A 26295-nucleotide genomic window follows, 5' to 3' on the forward strand; every position below is an offset into this window, starting at 1 on the left:
CAATGGTCATAAGTTTGAACCAATTGCCAAACATCTGAATTTTGATCACATGATCATGAGGATACTACAAAGGTCATATGTGGTTGGGCTTAGTTTTTGGGGAGGAAAATAAGGGGAAAAAATTCTGCCTCTGCCTACCAGCGTCCATCAGTATGCAAGCGTCCTGTCAGTGTGTGAGACAGTTGAGGGCAGTTTGGAAACTGAAGCAGTATTTGCTGTGTGAGCAAGAAGGAGACAGCAAGGAGCCTGGGCATGGCTTAGCTCAACTGTTCTGGAGTTGGTTGCTAAAGTTGGTTGCTGCTCTGAAACTGAAACTCCTCTGCTTGTGTTTTGCATTTGGAACAGATTTCAGTTGGGGAGAAGGAATAGAACTCCTTAGCATCAGAGCGTGTTAATTATAATATATGAAACACTAATGCTCTGACGGTCATTTCAAAAAATCCTTTCTTAGCACTTAGAAGCCAAGAGGAACATACATGCCAAATTTCAACTTTATAGGTTTTATGGTTCTGGAGATTTTGCGATGATGCATGAATGGTATTTTGCTTTTATATAGATAGATTATTATTACTTGAGTCAAAAAGTAATAAAGCCTAACAGTTTTTCTTCTTTTAAAAAAAACAATGTTTTTTAAAAAAATAAATAAAATCAAATTGAATAACAAAAGGTGTTGCACAAAGGGATGGACTTAAAAGAATCCCATCAAGGTCCCAAGATCCTTGGGATGGATCACCTGCTGTGTTGTGATTAAATAATCTACGGACATACAGAGTGATATGATCCTACCCAGCAAAACAACACTGATACTTTCAGCCTTCTTGGCTACAAGTGAGAATTATTTACAACTTGTCAAACAGGAGTACTACAGCAAAAGAACGAGCCACAGATGCCCTTCTACCAACAACGTTCCAAAGTAAGCGTGTGCGTTCATTTACCATTTCATTTAGTAGAAAGGTTGTGGGTTTGTTGTATAGCTGAATGGGATTCTCTGTTTAGTTACAATGAAGTTTGAAGGGCTGCGTTTTTCCCCCCTTCTTCTGTCATGTTAAACTATACTGTAGTTAATCACCCTTGTTATTAATTATATAATCTATAGTAAATGATCTAGGTTTTCCTTTGGGGTTTTGAAATATCTTCAGAGTGTTTCAGGACGTTCCAAAATATCCAAAAACAGTGTCAGTAGAAATCTTTCCTCAAATGCCAGATGAAAGTAATTTAGGGGGACAAAGCCAAAATCAATGTCCTCTTTTGACCTTATTGAAACAGTTATGATTTCAATAACTATAGCCGTGTATTAATAACCTTGAAAACATCCTTCGCCTTTTGTATGTGTCATCATGTAAGATACCTAAATTTAACGAGATTTTGTTAATATACTTCTGGATATACATTGCATCTATGAAAAATGTAGGCTGAAAAGAATCCGCACATGTTGAATGTATCATATATAGTTACAAGATGCAGATTTAAAAATAGACTAGGATGGGATCAGCATGTCTCTGTGCCTGACTGAGATTTCATTAGCTCCCCTTAAATTAAATTACACACATCCAGTATTTCTTCTATTTAAGTTATTCTCTGCCTTCCACTCAGTGTTGACTCATGGTGCCTGCCTGGACTAATGCTTACAGTTTTCTTGGCAAGAGTTTCAGGGGTGATTTGCCACCGCTTCCTTCCTAGGTCTGAGACAAAGAGGCCCCAGGTCACCCAAGGCAAGATTAGAACTATTGTTCTCACAGTTTTTAACTTTAACCACTATAATAAACTGGCTCTCATGTATGTTATCTATGAGTATATATGTGGTGTCTCTGTACATGTGTTTGTGTGTGTGTGTACAGATCTATCTATCATCTATCTATCTATCTATCTATCCTATCTATCTATCTATCTATCTATCTATCTATCTATCTATCTATCTATCTATCTATCTATCTATCTGTTTCTCTGTCCCTCTCCCTCCCCCTATATAATATATGTTGGTATTTGCAACTGTGTGTGTGTATGTCTGTGTGTGTATGTCTGTGTGTGTATAATTGCAAATAACCAATGCTTTTCAAAAATATTTATTGTAATGCTTTTAAAGTTTAATAACTTTAAAAAGTACAGTTAGGATAGTACCATCCTTCTTTCAGAAAGCAGCATTTAAATATGTGATTGGTTTATTGATTTAAGGGTTTTTTTTTTGCATCAGGACTCTAGGTTCTTCAACTGTCACCAACAGTTTCTATATATCATTTATTGGTTTGATGTGTTCTGTAATAAACTTCCCTCTTATTCTTCAGTTACTCAAGCTTTCCCTTCGATCTTGTCCTTCCAAGATTAGATTAGATCTCCGTTTTCCTGACGTGGTATGGATCCCCACCTCAGTTGCTCAGTCGTCTCCAGCTCTTTACGACCCCGCCCCCCATGGACCATAGTGAACCCCTGTCCTCCAGTGTTGATTTTCTTTAGGATTGAGTAATCAGATAGGATGCTTTAATTCACTCCAATATGATGATGTTATGGTGATGTATATAATTAAAGATAGTACGTTTTAATTCACTCCAATATGGTGATGTTGGAAAATGTCATGAGACGTTAAGTGAGGGAAGGGATCAGGGGTGGGATGCTGGAGGTTTGCAGGGGTTTGGGAGAACCCCAAGCTAAGATTTTGCGCAGTTCGGAGAACCCCCAAATCCCACTCCTGGTTGGCCCTGCCCCACCCACCCACCCCCTCCCAGGAGTCCCCACGGGGCCTGTTTTAGATGCAGATAAGTGCAGAGTGTGCGCAGAGGCTCGGGGAGGGTGAAAAACAGGCCTCCCAGAAGTTTGGGAAGGCTGGAAATGGGCCCATTTCCGGCTTCCTGAGAGCCTCTGGAGCCCGGGGAGGCTGTTTTTGCCCTCCCAGAGACTTGAAGAAAGCCACCGGAGCCCGGGAAAGGCACCCCCGCACCGTGATGCAGGAGGCCAACTAGGCCCACCATGGCTATGCTATGCAACCAGGCAGAGAACCCTTTGCTAAAAAATTTTTTTGAAGCCCACCCCTGGACGGAATCCTGATTTTCCTAAAACTTGTCAAACACTTTTAAAACTGGCTACTTCAAGGGGAACTGACCCATCTGGACTATTCAGCCAGAATGGGGATGCTGAAAATCCCCCGCCCCGCCCCGCCAACCAAGGGAATATCTTACCTCCAGAGATTTGACTAGCATCCTCAACAACAATTTATCAAAGGGCTGTGAAAACAGAACTGTCCTGCTGAGCTTTTAATTACACTGCTGTAATGAAGAGTGAGGAGAGATGGATTTATGGGGAGGTGAGATTTGCTTTAATGGTTTTATGCAAAGGTGTCAGCAAAGGCTCAAGGAAGCCAAGATACTGTAATAGCTGTGATCAAAAGTCTCGTCCCTTTTTATGTGCATCCTACACATGAGACATTGTCATGACCTGGGGCGTGACAAAACAATAACACAGTCACAAAAGTAGAATAAATTCCCTTTAATGCCTCCAACTTGGCCTCAATGTCCAATTATTCTCGACATCAAACTTTTCCAAAAACAGTCTATGAAGAGACTAAATGCAATCCGAACCAAAAGTAAAAATAAATAGAAATTTTAAAAAAACCAACACAAACCATACTGGAGTCATTAACACGGCAGGCCAGGATGATAAATTGCAGACTTCCACAAAATAACACAGCAACCACAGTTGGGCAGATGCCAAAACCCAGAATAAGCCTTGACCAAGTTAAAGCACACTTTGCTTCCAGCAAAGAGCTTTTAAAATGCCCCACTTATATCCTGTTCTGCCAACTGCAACTAATGAAAGGGATCAGGGCCTGTTTCTCTCCCATAAGCCAGGTTGCTCCCTTCTCCGTTCCTCCCTGCGTGCCCTAGAATGAAGAGGGGGTGGCCCTGGGTCTTCCTCTGAATGCCCAGCTGGACTGTGCCCTTCCCCCGCTTCTTCCACAGCCACCAGAGCCACACTTCCGCTCCGTGTCATCTCCTCAATCTCCCCCTCAGAGTCAGACTCCAACCAGGGTATGACAGACATGTAGAAAGGGGGGCTTCATTTCAACAGTTGTGGGTGCCATTTTGATCTTTTGACCCCACTCCACATGATTTCACGTTCAGCTTTTCTAAACCATCAGGCACCCTTGCAATAACAATGGCAATAGCATTTAGACTTATATACCCTTCACAGTGCTTTACAGCCCTCTCTAAGCAGTTTACAGAGTCAGTATATTGCCCCCAACAATCTGGGTCCTCATTTTACCTCAGAAGGATGGAAGGCTGAGTCAACCTTGAGCCTGTCAGAATCAAATTCCTGGCAATGAGCAGTGTTACTGCATTCTATCCACTGTGCCATCACGGTTCTTGTAATAGGAGTACAGCAATACATACATACATACATACATACATACATGCATGCATGCATGCATGCATGCATTCATGTATCTTCAAACATAAATAATTTCCCTTAATTTCCAGAAATGGGACAAATGACTTCCCTATATAATTCTCCATTCAGACATTTCAGAAAGGCTGATGAATCCATTTCTATTCCGAGCAAATATTAATTGCAGCTAATTGATTCTTAATTGTCCAACGATCATTTAATTTTATTTTTTAGTTACATTAGAAGCCGTAACCTTGGATCTGAGAATATAATTTTTGAAAAACTAAACAATCTGCCAAAGCATTTGAGGGTCAAATCTCACCACAGGTGTTATGGGCTGGGCTGGGCTAGTACATCACAGTAAATCATGCTTTGCTTAATCATGTTAGTAGTTGAACAAACTATGGTTGATTGAATTCACACCTCCCGCTGAGCTTACAAGCTGTGACAGCTGTGTGTGATCTGTGGATCCATCCACTAGATGGCGATGCTCGGTGACGCCGGCTTCTCCACACATTGCAGATAATATTACAGAAACATCTGTCATAGGAGGTGTGTATACGCTCATATAATATTACCTTATTTTGCAGGCTGCTAAAAGAATGACCGAGCCATGTCCAAAGTACATTCAAAGAACAATGGATGCCTGTCCTTTTGAATAGCTGTGCAAGGGCATTTGAAGCAGAAAAGGCTCCCTCCCTTCCTTTCTTTAAACACACCAGAGTGAAAAGATAAAGAACACACACACACAAACTAACCCCCACCAGTGTGAATGAGCACATAAAGAAGGCTTGAATGATTGGCTGCAGCTGCCAGGCCTTGATTAAAATAACAGGTGGCTGCAAAACCCAACCAGCATGCCTGCTTTTAATGCTCTTCTCTTTGAGTTTCCCAGGTTCCAGAAAGCACAGGAGACTTAACTTCCCTCTGCACTACCTCCATGGATCAAAGCCATTACATTTACATGGCTGTATTATTACAGCCCTTTGGTCTTTTTTACATCCGATCCCAGTTCTTGGTTACTATTATTCACCCCACCCCACCCTTATAACCAGGCTGTTAGTCATTCTCTTGTTTAAAAAGAACCGAGCAAAGAAATTTGACGTTCTTTGGGTAACAGTATTTGCATTTTGAAAGAAGGGAAGAAAATAGCCTTGTTTTAGAAAAACCCTCCCATGGTGATGTGGTCGCAGGGCATTCATCATCTTTAGTGTTGTCTTCTCTGTGCATTTTTAAAAAATCTTTTCCTGTACCTGTTTAAATTCCACATCGCATGAGTTTGATTTAGCTTTCAGCCTAGCTATGAGAGTCCCTGGGTTTTATGCCCTCTGTTGGGATTTGAATTTGAGCTTGTATTCTGATTGGTTGTCAGACTCCCATGGGGCCATGCAGGGGCAACTCTGTAGGCTGTCCTAAGTCCGAGACTTGGTTGAGCCTTGCTGGATGATGATATAATGAGAAGGCTTTAGGCAATTCCTATTATAGCTCTATCTGGAGTAGATCTTTGTTATGTAAAATAGACTGGCCTAGGCCAGAGTAATGGCCCATTAGCAAAGGGGGGGGGGTGTCTATCTCTCTGAGTTTCTACTTTTTTTTTTAGGGGAAATATTCTGCCTTTTTAGTATATCCTAAAATATTTCATTTTCCTAGGAGAGAGATGGGTTTTAACTTCCAACAATTCAATTAAAAAAAAACCTAGTAGGGAAACAAAAGTCTACAGATATTCCTGGACTCACAACAGCCCATGTCAGGATTCCAAGTGATGAAATTCATTTAAAAAGAAAAGTGCAAAGTCCATCTTCCAAAGCCAATTCTTTTATTTAGGAAAGCATCAAATTGGCAAAGCCCATGGTAATTCTTGATCTGACACAACCCGGAATTACCCCACAAGATTACAAGTTAGAAACAACCCCCAAAAGTCACATTCTCTAAAGAAGTAATCCAACATTGCTTGATGTCATAAATCTCCATCTTAAGGGGCCTAAGCAAGGACATCTCGTTTTCCCATGGGAAGAAGAATCATCTAGCCTAAACAACTCTATCTCCATTCCTCCCCCCTCTTAGGATTTTGGCAAGCTTGAAACCCTTCCCCCCATGACTGCCACAGAGAAAATAAGAAAAAGAATATATACTAAGCCTAACTAAAATGGCTACACATACGTCAATTTCGGGCTTGACAACCCATTTAACAACTGCAATGATTCACTTAACAACTGTGGCAAGATAGGTTGTAAAATGGGGTGAAAGGCACTTAAAAACCGTCTGTCTTAGCAACATAAAATTCGGGCTCAATTGTGGTCATAATTCGAGACCTATACAACAGATTAGAATTAGAATTCTTTTATTGGCCAAGTGTGATTGGACACACAAGGAATTTGTCTTGGTGCAAATGCTCTCAGTGTACATAAAAAAAAAATACATTCATCAAGAGTCAAGAACTACTCCAGTGAACAATATTTAGATAAGCAGGGATTAACACCAAATGAACCATCAGGCAGAAAACTACAATCAAAGAACCACCAAGGAGGAATCCACCAAAATGGCAAAACCATCTAGCTACTACATATAAACCCCACACTCATACACTTCCATCGATGATGTTACCTAGTTGGGTAATGAAATATCTACAGGCAAACAACCAAGCTCAGCAAACATCAACAGTTTAACCCCGAGCTAGCTATGTTCTCTTCTATTGGAACAACTTGTTCCCTAGCAGTTAAAAAAAACAAAACCATGTAAGTATATATACAGGGTAGATACGTTCAACAAGTAACACTGGGGAAACATTTGTGGGAGCCTTAGCATTGCAAATGTACTTACAGGAATTCGAAAAGCATCAATAACAAATGCCTCTTCAAAGGAAAATACTTGCAATTTAAGTGAGCAGATGTTTTGACTGCCGTTTCTCTGTGGCAGGGGAAGAAAGGGAAGGAAACAATCAAATATATAAAAGCTTGTTTCATTCAAAGTGGAATAATTACATGTGTGCCCATAATTTACCCATTTGTTCATCTTTGAGAACGGTGGAGCAAATGGAGTAAACAAAAGGCAAGGAATAAACAGGAATGGAGTTATCCTTTCCAATATTGTTTGCATAATAGTTATTTATCCTTGCACAATACAGTTTGCGATAGTTCTTTTCAGCAAAACGTGCCAATCAGCAGATGAACACAACCAGTACCAGCTTTATCTATTTGTTGAAATGCTGTCAGTGTTCTGGATGACATTTGTGGCCCATCTCAAAGGTGTTTCCCCCCTCCCCAAAAAACCCAACTAGTGAGTTTTGCCCCATTTTACGACATTGCTTAAGTGAATTACTGCAGTGGATAAGTAAATAACTCGGTTGTTAAGTGAATCTGGTTTCCCCATATTGACTTCGCCTGTCAGAAGGCTGCAGAAGCAGGTCACATGATTCCAGGATACTGCAAGGGTCATAAATGCGAGTCAGTTGCCAAGCATCTGAATTTTGATCACATGACCCATGGGGATGCTGCAGCGGTCACAAGTGTGAAAAATGATCATAAGTCACTTTTTTCAGTGCTGTTGGTCACTAATATAAGTCAAAGACTACCTGTATTATTGGTTAGACAATAAGTCTGGTGTAATATCAGTCTTGAATTTCAATTCCATGCATTGACAACCAGCCTAATAGCTGCAAAGCCTAATCTTAGACAACTATCTAATAACCACCAAGAATGGTAAGGTTGTGAAGTTGCCTTTCTCCAAACAGCTGTGGTCAACAGATAAGGAAAATTAATTGCAACTGTGGTCAACAGATAGGGAAAATTAGTTGCAATCTTTAGGGCTAGGATTTGGGGCAGGGTTATGAGACTGATTCTCCCCTCCCTCCCTTTAAACCAGTGGTGGGATTCAAAAATTTTAAACTACTGGTTCTGTAGGGCATGGCTTGGTGGGCGTAGTGTGGCTGGGTGGGCGTGGTGTGGGGGTGGCAGGGGAAGGTTACTGCAAAATCCCCATTCCCTCCCTACCCCACTAACCTGCTTTCCAGCTTCATTCTCCTGTGCAGGGCAACCAAAGAAGACCCAGCCAATCAGCTGGGACTCAATGGGAGGCAGAGAATAGATGGGGGCGGGGCCAGTCAGAGGCGGTATTTGCCAGTTCTCCGAACTACTCAACATTTCTATTACTGGTTCTCCAGAACTGGTCAGAACCTGCTGAATACCGCCTCCGCTTTAAACCCTATTTCCCATCAATCCACTCCTACAGGGATCCCCCCCCAAATATTCCAAGGATTAAGTACTTTGTCATCAAAATACTTTAAAAAATTGCAAAGTATTAATACAGAAGTCAGAGAGCTGGGGAAACCCCACACAGTAAGACTGAAAGAGAACACACCCATCCTTTTAAAATTAATGGATGACCTGTTTTCTATTATGTTCTATATATAGCGTAGTGTAGTATACATGCAGTATCGTGTTCCACATTGCTTTCTATTGCTTTCAATGGGGATTTCCTCTCTTATGTTCCAGAACCATGATTACCCCACCCTGTAAATTTGGAAACCACTCATGTGAAGTCAGGAACAACTTCCAATATGAGGTTAACTCCACTATGATTAACTACCTTTAATGATTTTGCTCAATGGAACTGAGTTTCAAGGGAAATAAATTAAGGACTGACACTGTGATGACCCGGGGGCATGGCATAAAGGCAACACAGCCAGAGAATAAAAATGAGTTCCTTTATTATCTCCAACTTTTCCCCCAATGACCTGGTTACCTTCTGGTCTGGAGTAAAACTCTCCCACGACCCTGTACCACCCTTTGGCTGCAGATATTCCAGTCCAAATGCAGAAAACTGAAAACTTTAAACTATAAATCCAACAAGGCAAAATAAGGTAATAAATCTGGCAGAGTTCCAGAAATGAAATAACAAGGCAGTAAATCAAACCAGTTGGGAGGATGCCAGGAATTCGGATAACAGCCAACACATGATAAATTCAATGTTTGTTCCCGATAACCATCCCTCCCATCTGCCTCTCCTTTAAACTCCATTCCCAGGTGTGCCTTGTAAAGGGAATCAGGGCCCTTTCCTCCCACATAAGCCATGCAACCCATGTTGCTTTCTTCTCTGTTCTTCCCTGCATGCCCTAGGATGAAGAGAGAGTGGGCCTTAGTCTTCCTCTGAACCCCTTCTCCACTGTTCTACCTCTTTCCTGCTCTGCCCAGCCTGATTTTGCCCTTCTCCACAGGCAACAGAGCCACTCCACACACCCCTGGTCCATGTTAGCTGCTCACCTTCCTCCTCGGATTCAGACTCCAATGGGGCATGACGGACACATTAACATCCCCTTGAAGAGAAGAGAAGAGAAGAGTTGGAAGGAACCTGGAGGTCTTTTAGTCCAACCCTCTGCTTAGCTAGGAATCTCTATACCATTTCAGACAAATGGATGTTCAATATCTTCTTATGAACCTCCAATGTTGGAGAATTCACAACTTCTGGAAGCAAGTTGTTCCACTGATTAATTGTTCTTGCTGTCAGGAAATTTCTTCTTAGTTCTAGGTTGCTTTTCTCTTTATTTTAGGATCATTGTTGTATCATTCACTTTTGTTTACAAAGCAGCAGTTTGCCCTCCTGAGCATGTCCACAAAATGTCCAGATGATGGCTGGGCCATTGTGTTTGAAGCTCTGCTGGGTTTAAATTATACGTGTCAAATACTATTTTAAGGGATATTACCAGTTTAAGGGATAATTATCAGTCCTGCCTTGACTTGAATCCTAGGCAAGAATGACCCAGGACTCCATTTTAATGCATTCAGTTTTGGTCACCACATTATAAAAAAGATGTTGAGACTCTAGAAAAAGTATAGAGAAGAGCAACCAGGATGATTAGGGGACTGGAGGCTAAAACATACAATGAACAGTTACAGGAACTGGGCATGGCTAGTTTAGTGAAGAGAAGGACCAGGGGAGACATGATAGCGATCTTCTAATATTTGAGGGGCTGCCACAGAGAGGAAAGGGGTCAAGCTATTTTCTAAAGCACCTGTAGGCCAGACAAGGAATAATGGATGGAAACTGAACAAGATTTAACCTGGAAATAAGTGGGAACTTTCTGACAGGGAGAACGATCAACCAATGGAACAGAAGTTGCCCTCGGAATTGTGGGAGCACCATCACTTGGACTCCCATCTGTCAGAAATGGTGTTGGGTCTCCCGCTTGGGCGGGGGGTTGGACTAGATGATCTTCAAGGTCCCTTCCAACTCTGATTATCTGTTAAGAGTGAAATATAGTTTTAGTAAAGTCAAGGTATGTACAGTGAAGCAAAGCCAACTCTGAGGTTCCCACAAAAATTCCCCAGTGAAATACCCCTGTTTCCCACATCTGCCCTCCCATTGGTTCCCCTGTATCCAATCATATTCAAACCAGATATTTTCGGAACAGTAGTCCTTGCAATGCAGCTGCATTCTTCTTTCTGGCCAAGTGTTCTTGAGATGTTGTTTCTGGCCGGCAAAAACTTCAGATAGTCCTCGACTTATGACCACAATTGAGCCCCAAATTTATGTTGTTAAATGAGAAGTTTGTTAAGCATGTTTTGCCCTGTTTTATGACCTTCCTTGACACAGTTGTTAAGTAAATGACTGTGGTTGTTAAATTAGTAATAACGTTAAGTTGAATCTGGCTTCCCCGTTGATTTTGCTTGTTAGAAGGTCACAAAAGGTGATTGCATGACATCGGGACACTGCAAGGGTCATAAATATGAGTCATTGGCCAAGCATCCAAATTTTGATCATGTGACCATGGAGATGCTGCAATGGTCATAAGTATGAAAACAGTCCTGAGTCACTTTTTTCAGTGCCGCTGTAACTTCAAGCGGTCACTAAACGAACTACCTGTATTTTGGAATTCCCTCTTTCCCCCTCCAAATGGCTTTCCTCCCCACCCAGACTCAATGGCAGGCTGGCACTGAAGCAAGGCAAAAGATCTGATACCTGCCATCAAAGTCAATTCATCTGCAATTAAACAAACGATGTCTCGGTGCAATAGGAAGAGAAATAGTTTGACTTAGAATTGTGTCCAGATTGAATGAAGGTTAGGTAAAGGTTCCCCTCGTACATACGTACTAGTCATTTCCAGCTCTAGGGGGCAGTGCTCATCTCCATTTTTAAAGCCGAAGAGCCAGCACTGTCCGAAGAAATCTCTGTGGTCATGTGGCCAGCATGACTAAATGCCGAAGGTGCACGGAACGCTGTTACCTTCCCACCAAAGGGGTCCCTATTTTTCCACACATTTTTTACATGCTTTCAAATTGCTAGGTTGGCAGAAGCAACACAAGTAACGGGAGCTCACTCCGTTATGCGGTGCTTGGGATTCAAACCGCCGAACTGCCGACCTTTCTGATTGACAAGCTCAGCATCTTAGCCACCGAGCACCGTTCTTCCCTTATTGAAGGTTAAGCTGTGCAAGAAACCGACTTTTACTACCGCTTGTGTTTGTCCCAAGTGAAATATGTAAAATTTAAATATAAATCGCTTGGCTGGTGAATTATTAGTCCTGTGCTACTTGCAGGGTAGTCTAGGCAGATGAAATAACTTTATTAAGATTTTAGAGAAGTCTAGGTTCTTTCCCATTCTCATTTTATTTCCTGGCTAACAAGAGACAGCAAAAAAAGTTTCATGGGGAGGTTAAGATTGCTGTGACATAGGATGATGAGAGGGCCATGTATCTCCTCATTAGGATAACTCCTTGTTTAGTCATTATGCCTCCTTGTCAAAAGATGGACATGTTATGTTCTGTACTAAGCTAGCTGGCAAGGGTCTCTTGGGTCATGTTCAAAGACTTATTTGAGTTCTTTAATCAAAAGACTTTTGCAGAATTAATGACTTGAAGACTTTGCAGAAGAATTTTGGAAGGTATATAATATAATGGCCCTAAGAAATAGTTTTATCATTAATGTTCATAAAAGAAGCAGAATCGCCATTGAATTGCATTGCACTGCTGTGAATTAAATAGACACCTCCATATTTTTGCTGCTAATGATTTGGAAGTAATTTATATTTCCTTCTCTTGAATTTTAAATTGTTATTACTAGTCTAGCCTGAGCATTTTTTGAGGTCACTTAAGTTTGGATTGGCACTGCCACCCACTGTGACAGTTTTACATGTGCTTGCAACTAGGAGAAAAAAATTCTGCCTCTGCCTACCAGCATCCATCTGGCTAGTGTCCTATCAGTGTGTGAGAGAGGAAAGATGTTTGGAAACTGAAGCAGTATTTGCTGTGTGAGCAAGAAGGAGACAGCAAGGAGCCTGGGTGTGGCTTAGCTCATCTGTTCTGTACTAAAGCTGCTTGGCGCTGTGAAACTAAAACTGAAACTGAAACTCCTCTGCTTGTGTTTTGCATTTGGAACAGATTTCTTTTCAGGTGGGGAGGGGGAGTAGAACTCCTTAGCATCAGAGCATGATGCTCCAGAGCATGTTAATAATAATATATGAAATACTAATGCTCTGATGGTCATTTTGAAAAATCCTTTCTTAGTGAGCCCCTAGAAGCCAAGAGGAACATATGTGCCAAATTTCAAGTTTGTAGGCTTTATGGTTCTGGAGATTTTGTGATGATGTGTGAGTGGTATTTTGTTTTTATATGTATAGATTACAGCATAGTTATTTGTACAATTGCAGAACACTAACTACACTTTGCAAGTATAAAGATGAGTTCCCTCAACTCATATGTCTATCCATCCATCCAGAGTTCATATGTTAGAGTTATGGCCGTATCAGTTTTTAGATAAATATATACAGTAAGTACTGTATTTCATACAGGCCACCCATATTTCAATACACATTCATTCTTGACCTTCTTGTCATTTAACCAGGCAGTCTTCTTAAATAGCCCATCCCTATTGCATTCAGCTTGATTTTGATTTCCTCTGACATAAGTCCTTGGTTAATGATCACTCATTCAGCAACTGTTTGAAATTATGCCACTGCATTCTTTCCAGTGTGTATTCCCATTGAGTGTCTGCTTACTCTCTTAAAAATCCCTTTCTCTCCAATGAAAGTAAATATAAACATTAATTCCCTTCTTGTTAATTACCTCAGCACTGGAGTGAGCATTCCAGAGGCTGTGGGGAGAGAAAAGCACAATTATGCCCAGGTAATTTTCCACTTAGTGACTACTTTGGCTAACGATAGAGCTGCTCGTCCCAGTAGTGTTGTTTTGTTTAAGCAAATCCTACGTGTAGTTTCTGCGTATCTCCATCAATATAAACTTCCTTATTTTCTATAACTGTCATATCACCTGGGAAACACACCATAGATAGGACTTTTAGCACACTCGTTAGTGAACGTTCAGTAGGTCAGCATAACTTGTGAATGCTTCCCACATCTATGGATAGGTGGTGATTATTCAAACATACGTGAAATGTCCCAGATTTATTCACAATGGAATGTGTAGATTTGCGACTGCTCTGATCATTTTCTGTTCTTTGTTTCCAGCTGAGGACAGCCTGAATATAAAACCCATTCTCTGATATCCTCAGGTAAGAAAACTTGAATTGAATTGTGTTGTTGATCGGGAAAAAGCTAATGTTTAAAAATGTTTCCCTGTAAATATGGAAAAGCAGTTTTTTTCTTTTCTTGCGTTCCCAGGCAAATTGAAACCACTGTTAATTTAATTTAAGAATAAGCAAGAGATTAGTTTAAAAAAAAAACCCAGGAAGATATTTCCATATATGAAATTCAAGGAGATAATCTGTTTATGACCTAAGTATCTTCTTGCCACTTTCTGTTTTTGGAGCATTTCTAAGAAATGAACCTAAAACTGGAAACTTGTCTATAAAACACCAATATTGACAATATGATCCTATAAATCTGAAGTTTATTCTGAAGCAATCCTAGGGTTGGAAGAAACCTTGGAAATCTTCTAGTCCAGTGATGGTGAACCTTTTCAGCACCGACGGCCCAAACCAGAACACGTGGGCATGTACATGCATGTGTGCATGCCGAGCACCAGAAACCCAAAGACCAGCTGGCTGGTGCATGCATGCCTGTTTTTTTGGCCATTTTGGGGGCTGTTTTCAGGCTATTTTTCGGGTCGTTCTTGGCCATTTTCCAGCTGCTTTGTGGCTGTTTTCAGGGCCATTTTCAGGCTGTTTTTCAGCCCCGAAAATGGCCTGGAAACCAGTGGTGGGATTCAATTTTTTTTTACTACTGGCTCTGTGGGCGTGGCTTGATGGGCGCAGCAGGGGAAGGATAGTGTAAAATCTCCAGTCAGAGGTGGGATTTGCCGGTTCTCTGAACTACTCAAAATTTCTGCTACCGGTTCTCTAGAACTGGCCAGAACCTGCTGAATATCACTTCTGCTGGAAACGGCCTGGAAAAAGGCCTGAAAACAGCCCCCAAAAGGGCCTGTTTTTTGACCTTTTTTGACCTTTTTCCGGTGCTCCGTCACCAGCAAAAGACCAGCTGACTGGCGCGCATGTGCGTTCCAGAAACCAGAAGAACAGCTGGCGACGGGACATATGCCCACAGAGAGGGCTCTACGTGCCACCTCTGGCATGCATGCCATAGGTTCACCATCGTGTTCTAGTCCAATCTCCTGCCCAAGGACAACTCCTCTTATCATCCCAGTCAAATAGCTGTCCAACTTTGGCTTGAAAACGTCCAGAGACAGAGTATCCATGACTCCAGGAAGCAGGCCATTCCACAGTTTTAATAGCTTACACAGTCAGAAAATTCTCCTTATTTGGATCTCCCTTAGTAAAGCTTTCACCTGCTGTTCTATCATCAGGAGCTTTTCCATAACTTTATTCTTCCCATTCAGTTATCTGAAGACCGATTAACACGTCTACCCTCTGCCATTTCTCCTTTAGGCTAAATATAGCCATTTCCTGTACCCACTGTTCATAGAATTTAATCTCCAAACTCCTCAATACCTTTATTAACTCCTCACTGTATTTTTCTAGTTCTTCAAGTCTTTCAGTGGTATTTATTCCAACAAATTGTGCATTAGGACAGCAGTCTAACTGACCACTGGAGCCAGGGGTGGGATTCAAATTTTTTTACTACTGGTTCTGTGGGCTTGGCTTGGTGGGCGTGGCAGGAGAAGGATAGTGTAAAATCTCCAGTCAGAGGTGGGATTTGCCGGTTCTCTGAACTACTCAAAATTTCTGCTACCGGTTCTCTAGAACTGGTCACAGCCTCGAGTTTGATCCTGATGGGGCTCAAGGTTGACTCAGACTTCCATTCTTCCGAGGTCAGTAAAATGAGGTGTCATGCCCCTAGTGGAGACTGACTCTGAGGGAGAGGAAGGACGGCCAACAGGGAGTGGAACTGTGGCTGCAGAGGTGGTGGAAGAGGCTGAGGAAGGGCAGAGGCCAGTTGAGCAGTCAGAGGAGGACCCAGGCCCTTCCCCTATCCATCCTAGGGCATGCAGGGAGGAGAGGATTAGGGAAAAACATGGTCTACTCAGGAGGAGAGGGCCATGATCCTCTTCATGGGTTGCAGGTGTGAGAACTGCATAAGAGTTGGGACCTGCGTGCTAGCAAATGAAGACAAAGAGTGGTTTTTCTTGGATAAGGTTTATCTTGGTTGGCGTTCTTCCAACGGACTGTACCTGGTTATCTTCTTAAAGTTTGTAATTAATTATCTTGGTCTGTCGTGGAACTTTCTTCAGTGCGGTTTGTTTTTGGTTTTTGCTTTGTTATCTGCTCTCTGATTTTGAACTGTATTTCTTTCGATTGGAATGTTATTTTGAAAATAGTTTAATCTTCAACTGTGAACAATTGAACAGTGAAGCCAAGTTGAAGGCATTAAAGGTCCTTTATTTATGTTTTGGTTTTGGTTATATTTTTGATACACTCCAGATCATCACATGAGGACCCAGATTGTTGGGGGCAATAGGCTGACATTGTAAACTTATTTGTATCCTATGACTATCATTAAGTGTTGTACTTTATGATTCTTGATGAATGTATCTTTTCTTTTTATGTACACAGAGAGCATATGCACTAAAGACAAATTTCTTGGGTGTCTAATCACACATGGCCAATAAAGAATTCATTCATTCATTATTGGTCTTAAAGATGCAATGCTACTCCTGTATTAGAGAAAACTGGCCTTCAAATAGTAGCCGCAGAGCAATCATGGCAGAAAAGGGGTATGCCTCTATCTATCTCCTGCTTGTGAGTTGTCCAGAGATTTTTGGTCAGCTGCCCTGTGAAACAAAATACTGGCCTAAGCCTTGGGAAGAACCACCAGGCCTGGTCTTAACTTTGATAATCACATGAAACCTCTGCAGGTAATCCTGGAGTCATCTCTGCTCTAAAGAAGTTCAGGCTTACTTGATTTATTCTCCCTCCTTTGGTATTCGATTTACGTCATAAATTAGATTCTAGATCTCAGAATACTGTTTTATATTAAATGGTCGAAATTCTGTCATTTGATAGGCATTTAATGCTTCTTATTTAGAACACTTCAGTCCTACATTAAAATATGCCCCTGTTAAATGAATGTATATTAAGTGTTTGATATTAGTATTACATAGATGGAATTGGAGGGCCTTTAAATTTAATAGTTAAGGTTAACCTTTAATGTTCTATGTGTTTTAAAATCTAGACGTTTGCAAGCATCGAGCTTGTGTGTTTGGCTAAAAAAAGAAACAGTTCTTCAGCTTTCTTAAACTGACTTCAAGAGAATCTAAAGAATATCATATCTAGCTTGGCAATAGTCATCATATAGAAAACTGAAATAAAGGTGCAAAAAATTATAAAAGCTTTAGTTCTTATCAAATGCTCGTGATTAACCCATGATCCTTCTGATTAAATTTTCCAGAACCAGAATCCATTGGACTGTGAATGAAGAAAATCATAGGGACAATTGTCCTCTGCAATAGAAAACCACTACAAAAAATGCTAATTGCTTGAAGGAAGGAAAAAAAATGGAAATTAACAATGGATCATCTCTGAAGCGAAATGACAATTTTATTCTGAGCACAATCCAAAGTGTCTCTAGTCATTTTATTTATGATGCTGGTGAAGAATGTTGGGATTCTGTTGAAGGCAAGGTAGATGGATTTGACAGCTCACAAGTAGATTCCACCCTAGCAAGTCAGATTTCTGAGTGCACGGACAGCTGTTGCTTTAATGCTAAAGTCTTAACTGCTTGTCAAACAACCGAATATGCCAAGACATGTGGAAAGAATAGCCTCAGCAAAGTTTTGGAAAAGGACACACTGTCTGAGAATCAAACCAGGGTTCCTCTAGAAGATAAGTTAGCAGATAATTCCTTTTTTACTGTGGATAGTGGCACTCAGCCTCACCTGGATGGAAAGTTTATTGAAGCCACTGAGGGTTTTCAGAATGATTTCTTTGAAGATACTGAATCTTCTGATGTGATTACGGAGGAGATCTATGAGGACTGGGAAGCAAAGCTGAAGTTTCTGTTGGAAAGTGATGACGAGGAGGATGAGGTAATTCCGAGTACCGATTGTGATGGGTGTTCTTACTTCCTCAATGAAATGCCTCGCCTATTTCAAGTATCAGATAACACTATGCCTATGGAGACCACCATTGGCTTCAGTAGACATCCATCAAAGTCCAAAGAGGTAGCTGTCAGGAGCAACGTGACGACGTGCAGACCATCAACTTTGCAAACAGGAATGACTCTTACCGTTGGACAACAGCAGATTCTGGATCCCGGTATGAAAAAGAAAGAAAAGCAGAAACAACCGGTGATCAAAAATAATTACTCCAGAACAGGAGAAGAAAACTGTAGCCACAGTTTCTCAGGTTGTCATGTTGCTGCTCTCAGATCACAAGGCATAGAAGATGGAACTTCAGCAATGAAATCACCTTCACGCCACTTAGATGTTTCCTCAGCAGCGGCAGGTAAAGAAGGTACAGCAGAATGCAAAAACTCCTTGGGGGAAATCAAGTCTCAGCGAGTAATTCAGGTGGGAAAGAAAACGATGCGAGGGAAGCCCAGTCTGCTCCGTTCTTCAGAAGATCCTGTAAAGGCGCTACCTCTGAATCCCCTTCGCAACTCCAAACTTCATACAACTCAGATGGACACAAATCATCTTGGTTCAGCTACGTCGCTTCACAGACAAAGAAAGACCACCTTGGGGTTAACCAATGTTGCAAACAAAGATGCTTTCTTTCATGGTCAAGGAAGCCAACAAAGGGACCGATTGCTAGGCAAATGGATTACTGGCCCGTCAAAAGGAAGCCAAGCAGCAGAGGAAAAGGCTACGCCAAAGGTAAGAAAATGTTAATTTCTGTAACCTATCTTTATGAGAAGATGCAACTCCAGTGACTTCAATGTACTTGATTCCAACATGTCCTGAAAGAATGCGAGCCATTCAAGTTGCTGATTGACGGCTACTGCTGTTGAGGAAATCTGGTTTTGAAAAATGGCCCAGATAAACCATAGCTTCTGTCCTAATTATAGAAAGAAGGCAGGCAGGGAAGGTCCAGATAATAGCAAGTGGTACTAAGGGGACCAGTAGACAGCTGGAAAGAGAAATCTGATATTGAATCTATTCAATGTCCTTTATTGAAGCAGTGATTTTTTTCCTACTGGGCAGCTTCTCAACTCTGGACAGAATGAACTCCTTATTGCTTTGGAATTAGGGAGAGTTTAGAGAAAAGAGGTTGCTTGCAGTTTTGGGATTACCTGGATTATATATTTTACCTCTTTCTCAAGAATTTTAGAATTGTAGTAGGATCTCCTGCTTGAGAAGGGGGATGGACTAGAAGATCTCCAAGGTCCCTTTTCCAGCTTCATTCTGATTCTCAGAACTATGATTTCTCATTCCTAAATTTTCTTGTTCCTTTAAGCAATCTTGAATGACTTAGCTAAGCTAAGGCTTTTTAGGCTACTGATCTATCTTAAGTATAAATATTGCCATGCACAGAAAGGTGTTATTGCAATTTAGCAATGAAAGAAATAAGGTAAATAGTAGCTGGGACCAGCAATCATATTCTACATGCATGTTGTTGTTGTTGCTGTTGCTGTTGTTGTTTTTGCAAGCTCAGCAAAAAAAAAAAAAACACCAGAAAAATATCCTCTTCAACTTCATTCATGGTGTTTTTTTTAAAGGCAGAGAGACGGAAAATGAAAGAGAAATCGTACAAAAACAGGAACAAGATAGTATTGGGAGGGTGCGTGAAGAGTGGTGGTGTTGAACAGTTTCCACCTTCTCTTTCCATCTGGTAGCACACATTCTTCCATCTGTTTTTTTCCACTCTGTGAATCTCACATTTGGACCAGCCAGAGTGCCAAGTCTGCTTCAACTTAGCAAACTTTACTTTCTACGTTCCTTGCTACTCTTGTTTTTTTAAGGTGACGGGAGAGTGAGAACAAGAGAATTAAGTCTGCCATGAAATTATAATTGATCTGGAAAAATTTGACATTTGGATCTTGCACACACTTTGTTTGAAATGTTGTGACTGTACAAGAAAAGCTGATATGAAAAGACCCTGGAAATCATTATTATTATACACAAGAATGTAAAATCACAACTGTTAGTTCTTTAGCTGGTGTTGACCTTCTTTCGCATTGACTTCTTCCCAAGAACCAGGATGTGATAGTATATTAATGGAGTATATCTGCAGATCCCAAAAATTACACCATAAATTATTAGGGACCACCATTGCTAATTTATACCATAATATTTTGATTTTAATTTTCAGATCTTAATAATTTGTGACCTTCTCAAATTCTTTCTTTTCTTTTCTACAGTACTATCCCCTGGTGCTGCCACCTCAGTTATCCACACTTTCTTTTTATCCCATTTGTCTTTGGAAAACCCACAATATTTTAATCTGCTCATTTTCAACTACTTTTTCAACAATACGTTCCAACCAGTTTTTTCATTACTACGGTAGCACAAGCTAATTTTTAGAGATGTTTCCAGACTCATCTTTGTGACTGTGTTATGCCATTGTTTATAAACAGTTTGTGTGAACTTCTTGCATGAGCTTAATATATGATCTACTGTTTCTTCTGCTTCTTTCTACAATTTGCACTTCGATTCATTTGATGATTTTTTTCAGTTCTGGTGCTGATTAGTTCAAATAGATTGCTCATGAACAGAACAGGAAAAATTAAGCCTTCCTTTTCTTTTTTTAATATTCCAGTTCTAAGCCATTGCCAGGTTTTATTTTTATCCAGTTTCTCCATATTTTTGTAGAACTTGACCATGTAAAATTTCTCCTTGCCAGCATTCTGTTGGTGTTTTTATTACATTATTTTGATATTTATCTTTTGTTACCTGCACCTTCAGTAAGTTCTAATCTTTAACCTTAGCTTCAGTACTTGTTCTTGACTATCTTTTATATAATCAGTCCATGCATCCGTTTCTTCTTTGACAGTTTGTTTAACTTGAGATTAGCCTCTGCCTCTGTTGTTTTATAATTATTATGATAGACAATATCGAGTCAATAGGCAAATGTTGTTTGAGGGTGTTAGAGGCATCATCGCAGTATGTAAGATGTTCCAAGCAAAGCTGCCCTTTGCAATTAACTGATGGTGATTTTGTCCAAAGACAGTGAACATACTTAATACCCCTATTTCCTATTTTCCCCAGTTTTTCCCCAAAACTGTAAGGTGAGCTTGGCTAAGAAAGAGGGACTAGCCCAAAGTCATCAGTCAGCTTTCATGCCTAAAACAGAACTAGAATTTATAGTCTCCTGGTTTCTAGATTAGTACCTTAACCCGTACACCAAATGGGTTCTCTGTTTTAAATTAAACTTTTAAATTAAATTAAATTTTAAAAAATACATTTCCTCTTTAAGACTGTCTTTAGGTGTGTGTGTGTTTATGCCTTATTCTATTGCCTGAATAAATGACACTCCTACAGTGGAACATCTTTCAGTAACTAACACTGAAAAAATTAGAATGGAATAAATAAAGCCAACTTCTATTGGAAAAAAAACAACAAACTGAACTTTTAGCTTTCTTGATATATTGTCTCTCCATCTTTTACATGTTTAGGTATGGGTGAAATTTTCAGGCTGAGTCCCAGTGACATCAAGGATAGCTTCCCAGCATGTAGAAGTGATTTGTGTAGCCTACTTCTATTCCCAACCTAGCTTACATCCCTGGCATTTCCTGATGGCCTCCCATCCAGTGTGGCCCAAGTTTCACTTTTGTGTTATGTCCGTGGAACTGGTGGGGGTTCCCAACCAGGTCCGCTGTTTGAGCGGGAGCACCAGCCGCTCCCATTGGTTGGCTCCGTTTGACAGTCGGCTATATAAGCCGGCTGTCAGGCAGAGCCAGCCCGTTGTCGCCCGCTAGTCTGCTAGTTAGCAAGCAGACGCGACAACCCTTTATTCCCCACAATAAAGCCTTGTTAGTTGTACGCTCTGGTCTCATGCCTCTTCCTTACCATCGCTCCACAACACTGGCGACGAGGATGGGATGGTCGAAGGCTAGCCAGACGCATCTATTCAAAGAGCTGTAAATCACTGAGAGTGAAGTCACGAGCGCTGTAGCCGCAGCCGTGCAATGCTCACAAAGAGCGAAATTCAAACCACCATTACTCAAGCCGCAGTCACTGAAACGAGCCCCGGCACCGCAGCTCGTGGCCACCAACGCCACCAAGAGCGCGAATTCAAAAAGAGCTACGTAACCCAGAGAGACAGTCACAGCCTGCGCTCTTTTAAGAGCGCGATTTCAAAGACAATTAAGGAAGACGAACCCGACACTTCTCACGATGAATGCTAATCCACCATTCCCGCCATTCAAGCCCAACGAGGAAACGTGGGACTCCTACAAGAATCGCTCAGCCATTTCCTGATGCCATCGGGTTAGCTGATGCTGCGGAACATAGAAAGAAGTCTTATTTCCTCAGCTATTGTGGGGCCGCCGCTTTTGACACCGCTACAGCGTTAGTCGCACCACGCGCCATCAGAAGCGTCCCATGGGATGAATTACAAGAAATACTCTCCAATCACTACGCCAAAACCATCCCAGATCGCTAGAAGGTACGCCTTCAGAATCAGGAAGCAGGCAGTGGGGGAGTCGATCAACGAATACATGGCTGCCCTGAGGACAGCTGCCTTACAGTGCGGTTTCAAAGAATATCTGGAAGACATGCTGCTGGACCAGATCGCCTGTGGGGTTAGAGACCTGAGACTCCAAAGACGTTTGCTGGCAAAAAGGACTTGAATCTGGCCCTAGCCATGGAGGAAGCCCTGGCTGCTGAGCTCTCTGCCCAGTCAGCAGCTGAGATTCAGGGCACTCCATTAAAGCCCAGCAGCTCAACCGTCCATTCTGAAGAAGTGCTCAGTGAAGAAGACCCCACAGACTCGTCAGACATCAACCGCCTTAAGCATCAGAAGCCTTCACAGGTAGGAGCGGGACAGACAAACAACTTCAAACAACCGCCCTTAGCTCTAACCTGCGGAGGCTCCCACTCTAGGGCATCCTGCAGGTTCAGAAACGCCATCTGCCTGAACTGCCAAAAGAAGGGTCACCTCGCTAGAGTATGCCAAGCAGGGCGCTCCTGCCTCAAAGACCTCCACCACCTTCTATTTCCCAAAGGCAAGTGGAGGACTGCTATACCTGCTACCACGCTAACCATACTTCCCAACCCCCCGATAAAATTAAAATTTCTGTTTTCCTAGAAGGTAAACCCTGCAGGATGGAGGTAGACACGGGATCTGCGCTCTCAATCATCTCCTGGGACACTCTGAAGAAGATCCAGCCCAGACTGTCAAGGAAACAGCTCCAAAGATGCCACCTGACACTGCGGGACTACCAGGGCAAGAACATTCCTGTCCTCGGGAAAGGCAAGTTCCTCGTTCAATTCAAGCCTTTAAAGGCCATTTGCCTTTAGTGGTTGTTAACGGTGCCCTCCCCAGCCTGTTGGGACTTGATTGGTTTCCTTCCTTGGCCTTAGTGTAACTGGGATCCATGCTGTCTCAACTTCTGACGTAGATACATTATTTTCTGAATTTTCTGACGTATTTAGCAGCGAGCTGGGTTGCTATTCGGGCACCCCCATCTCGTTTTCCGTAGATCCCCAGGCAATTCCTCTCCGCCTTAAGCCACGTAGGGTGCCTTTCGCCATCCGTCCTAAATTGGACGCAGAATTAGACAAACTACTTAAACAAGGGGTGTTAGAACCTACTGATTTTGCCAAATGGGAGACCCCCATAGTCACCCCACTCAAGAAGGATGGCAGTTTAAGAATCTGCGCAGACTATAAAACCACGCTCAACCGTTATTTACAGGTCAGCGCATACCCCGTCCCTGTTATTCAGCACCTGTTACACACATTCGAACCCGGCACCATTTTCGCCAAGTTAGATATGTCCCAGGCATACCAACAGTTCCCTGTTGATGATCAAACAGCTGAATTACAAACCATAGTCACACATAGAGGGGCATTCAAAGGTAAGCGCCTCCAATTCGGGGTCAGTGTGGCCCTGGGTATTTTCCAATCACTCATGGAACGGATTCTCCTAGGTCTCCCAGGAGTTGTTCCGTATTTCGATGACATCTTAGTCTCAGCTACGAGCCAACCTCAACTCATTCAGAGGGTCAGGACAGTGCTAGAGAAGTTTAGGCAGCATGGCCTCAAACTTAAAAGGGAGAAGTGCGCCATCGCCACTAGGCAGGTGGATTTTCTGGGTTATAGGATAGACACCTCCGGCATCCACCCAATTGAGTCCAAGGTGAAGGCCATCCACGAGGCACCCACACCAACCAACAAGACTGAACTACAAGCCTTTCTGGGGCTTCTAAACTTCTACGCCTCATTCCTCCCGCACAAAGCATCAGTCGCTGAACCCCTACATAGACTCTTAGATAAAGACTCACCCTGGCAATGGGGACCCAAAGAAGCCCACGCTTTCAAATCAGTCAAATCATTACTCACATCGAAGCAGTTTTAGTCCAGTTCGATCAACGCCTTCCTCTGGTCCTGCTGCTGACGCATCCCCTTTGGGATTGGGGCTGTCCTAAGCCACAGACTCCCCAATGGCTCCGAGGCACCAATTGCCTTCTTTTCTAGGACCTTCTCCTCGGCAGAAAGGAACTACAGCCAAATCGATAAAGAGGCCCTGGCTGGGTTGCTGCAGTTAAGAAGTTCCACGAATTCTTGTTTGGCCACCATTTTGAACTTGTGACTGACCATAAACCTCTCCTAGGACTTTTATCTGGAGATAAGCAAACCCCACAGGTACTTTCACCCAGAATGACCAGATGGACTTTGTTTCTGGCCGCCTACTCATTCAAGTTGGTGCATCGTCCTGGCAAGAACTTGAGTTATGCCGATGCCCTCAGTCGCTGCCATTGCCAGTCCCAGTCGAGGACCCAGCACCAATTCACGCCATCTTTGAGGTCAACGAACTCAAACTTCCAGTGACAGCCGAAGACATCGCGGCGCACCAAGAAAGACAAAATAATCGCCCAGGTTCTGGACTGGGTGGGAAAGGTGGCCGGAAACTCAATGTACAGTTGACTTTGTTCCCTTTAAAACCCGCCAGCAGGAACTGTCGAGGCTACAGGGATGTCTATTGTGGGGCACAAGAGTAGTCATCCCAGCCACCTTCGAGTACCCATCCTGAAGGTGCTTCACGAGGGCCATCCGGCATCGTAAGGATGAAGGCGCTGGCCCGCAGCTACGTTTGGTGGCCCGGCATGGATGCTCAAATCGCCAACTGGGTAAGCTCTTGCCAACCCTGCCAAGAAACCAGGGCTGCCCGCCCCGCCGCCACGCCCACCAGGTGGGAAAGTGCTAGTGCCCCTTGGTCTCGCCTGCACATCGACCTGGCTGGACCAGTGCATGGCAAGACTTTCTTGGTGGTCGTGAATTCCTACTCCAAGTGGATTGACGTGGCCTTGCTTCCCACCACCACCACCCAAGCAGTAGTCAAAGCCCTGACCCATTTGTTTGTCACCCATGGACTTCCAGACACGCTGGTGTCTGACAATGGTCCAGTTCACGCCATGTGAGTTCAGTATGTACGTGGCTAATTTGGGCATCAGACATGTCCTTACAGCTCCCTTTACCCCGCTAGCAACGGATGGCAGAGAGAGCGGTAAGGTCAGCCAAGGAGGCACTAGCTAGGTTTGGCCAGGTAGACTGGCACTCTAAACTGTCTCGCTTCCTGCTTAGCCAACATACGACGCCTGCACCACTACTAACAAATCTCCCACCGAACTTTTAATGGAGAGACGACTTAGAACCACCCTGGACAGGCTACACCCCACTACTGCCCAGACACCCCTTTAGGGTCTGACAGTCTGGTCCGAGACTTTGCCTTGCAAGACCTGGTGTACGCCAGGAACTATGCAGGGATCCTTTGTGGGTACCAGGTCAAATCGTGTCAGTCACAGGTCCAAGATCCTACAGGGTCCTCCTGGAAGATGGACGCTTGTGGCGAAGGCACGTGGACCAACTCAGAAGGCGACGTGCGGCTGATACCAACCCAACCCGACCTGCCAGCGCCAACGTCTCCCTGCCAGTGCCAGATGGAAGCTCCTTGTGGGACCCGGTTTTCCCGATGAACAGGAAGGTCTACTGAGAACCCGAGTTTCCAGCCAGGTCACCGACTCAGCAGCCGAGCGCTCCAGTTTGCCAACCGGACCACGAGACTCTCGGGTCAGCCCGAGCAAAGGGACTTGCCAACTTCGCAGGACACCGCGCCAGAGCAGCCCATGCCCGACGGCCGTGCCGAGGCACGTCCCAAGGGCCTGGACTTGTCACCAGCCAACAGTTCACCCGAACTGCGACGCTCCTGGTCGCCAGCGCAGGCAGCCGCTTACCTGCAGGACTCACGCATGTTCCCAGCTGGGGAAAGGAGTGTTATGTCCGTGGAACTGGTGGGGGTTCCCAACCAGGTCGCTGTTTGAGCGGGAGCACCAGCCGCTCCCATTGGTTGGCTCCGTTTGACAGTCAGCTATATAAGCCGCTCTCGGGCAGAGCCAGCCGTTGTCACCCGCTAG

The 26295-nt window shown here is 43.0% G+C and overlaps 1 protein-coding gene and 1 long non-coding RNA gene across 2 annotated transcripts in view; both read left to right on the forward strand.

Annotated features, from left to right (window-relative positions):
- The first annotated feature begins 795 nt into the window (after positions 1-795).
- LOC148127438 (uncharacterized) lies at positions 796-17227 on the forward strand. Its single transcript, XR_015742406.1, has 3 exons — positions 796-913; positions 13834-13877; positions 17170-17227. It is a non-coding gene; the product is annotated as an uncharacterized LOC148127438 (long non-coding RNA).
- Positions 17228-26295, forward strand: part of ALPK2 (alpha kinase 2) — an 81922-nt gene continuing 72854 nt past the window's right edge. Inside the window, exon 1 of the mRNA XM_087927417.1 lies at positions 17228-18595. Within this exon, the coding sequence (XP_087783543.1) occupies positions 17276-18595 (1320 nt within the window). The 5' untranslated portion in view covers positions 17228-17275. The remainder of the gene's footprint in view (positions 18596-26295) is intronic.

The sequence above is a fragment of the Pseudonaja textilis genome, chromosome 2 (genome assembly GCF_049901715.1).
Source record: "Pseudonaja textilis isolate UNSWEBS1 chromosome 2, rPseTex1.2, whole genome shotgun sequence".
In the NCBI taxonomy this organism is placed as follows: domain Eukaryota; kingdom Metazoa; phylum Chordata; class Lepidosauria; order Squamata; family Elapidae; genus Pseudonaja; species Pseudonaja textilis.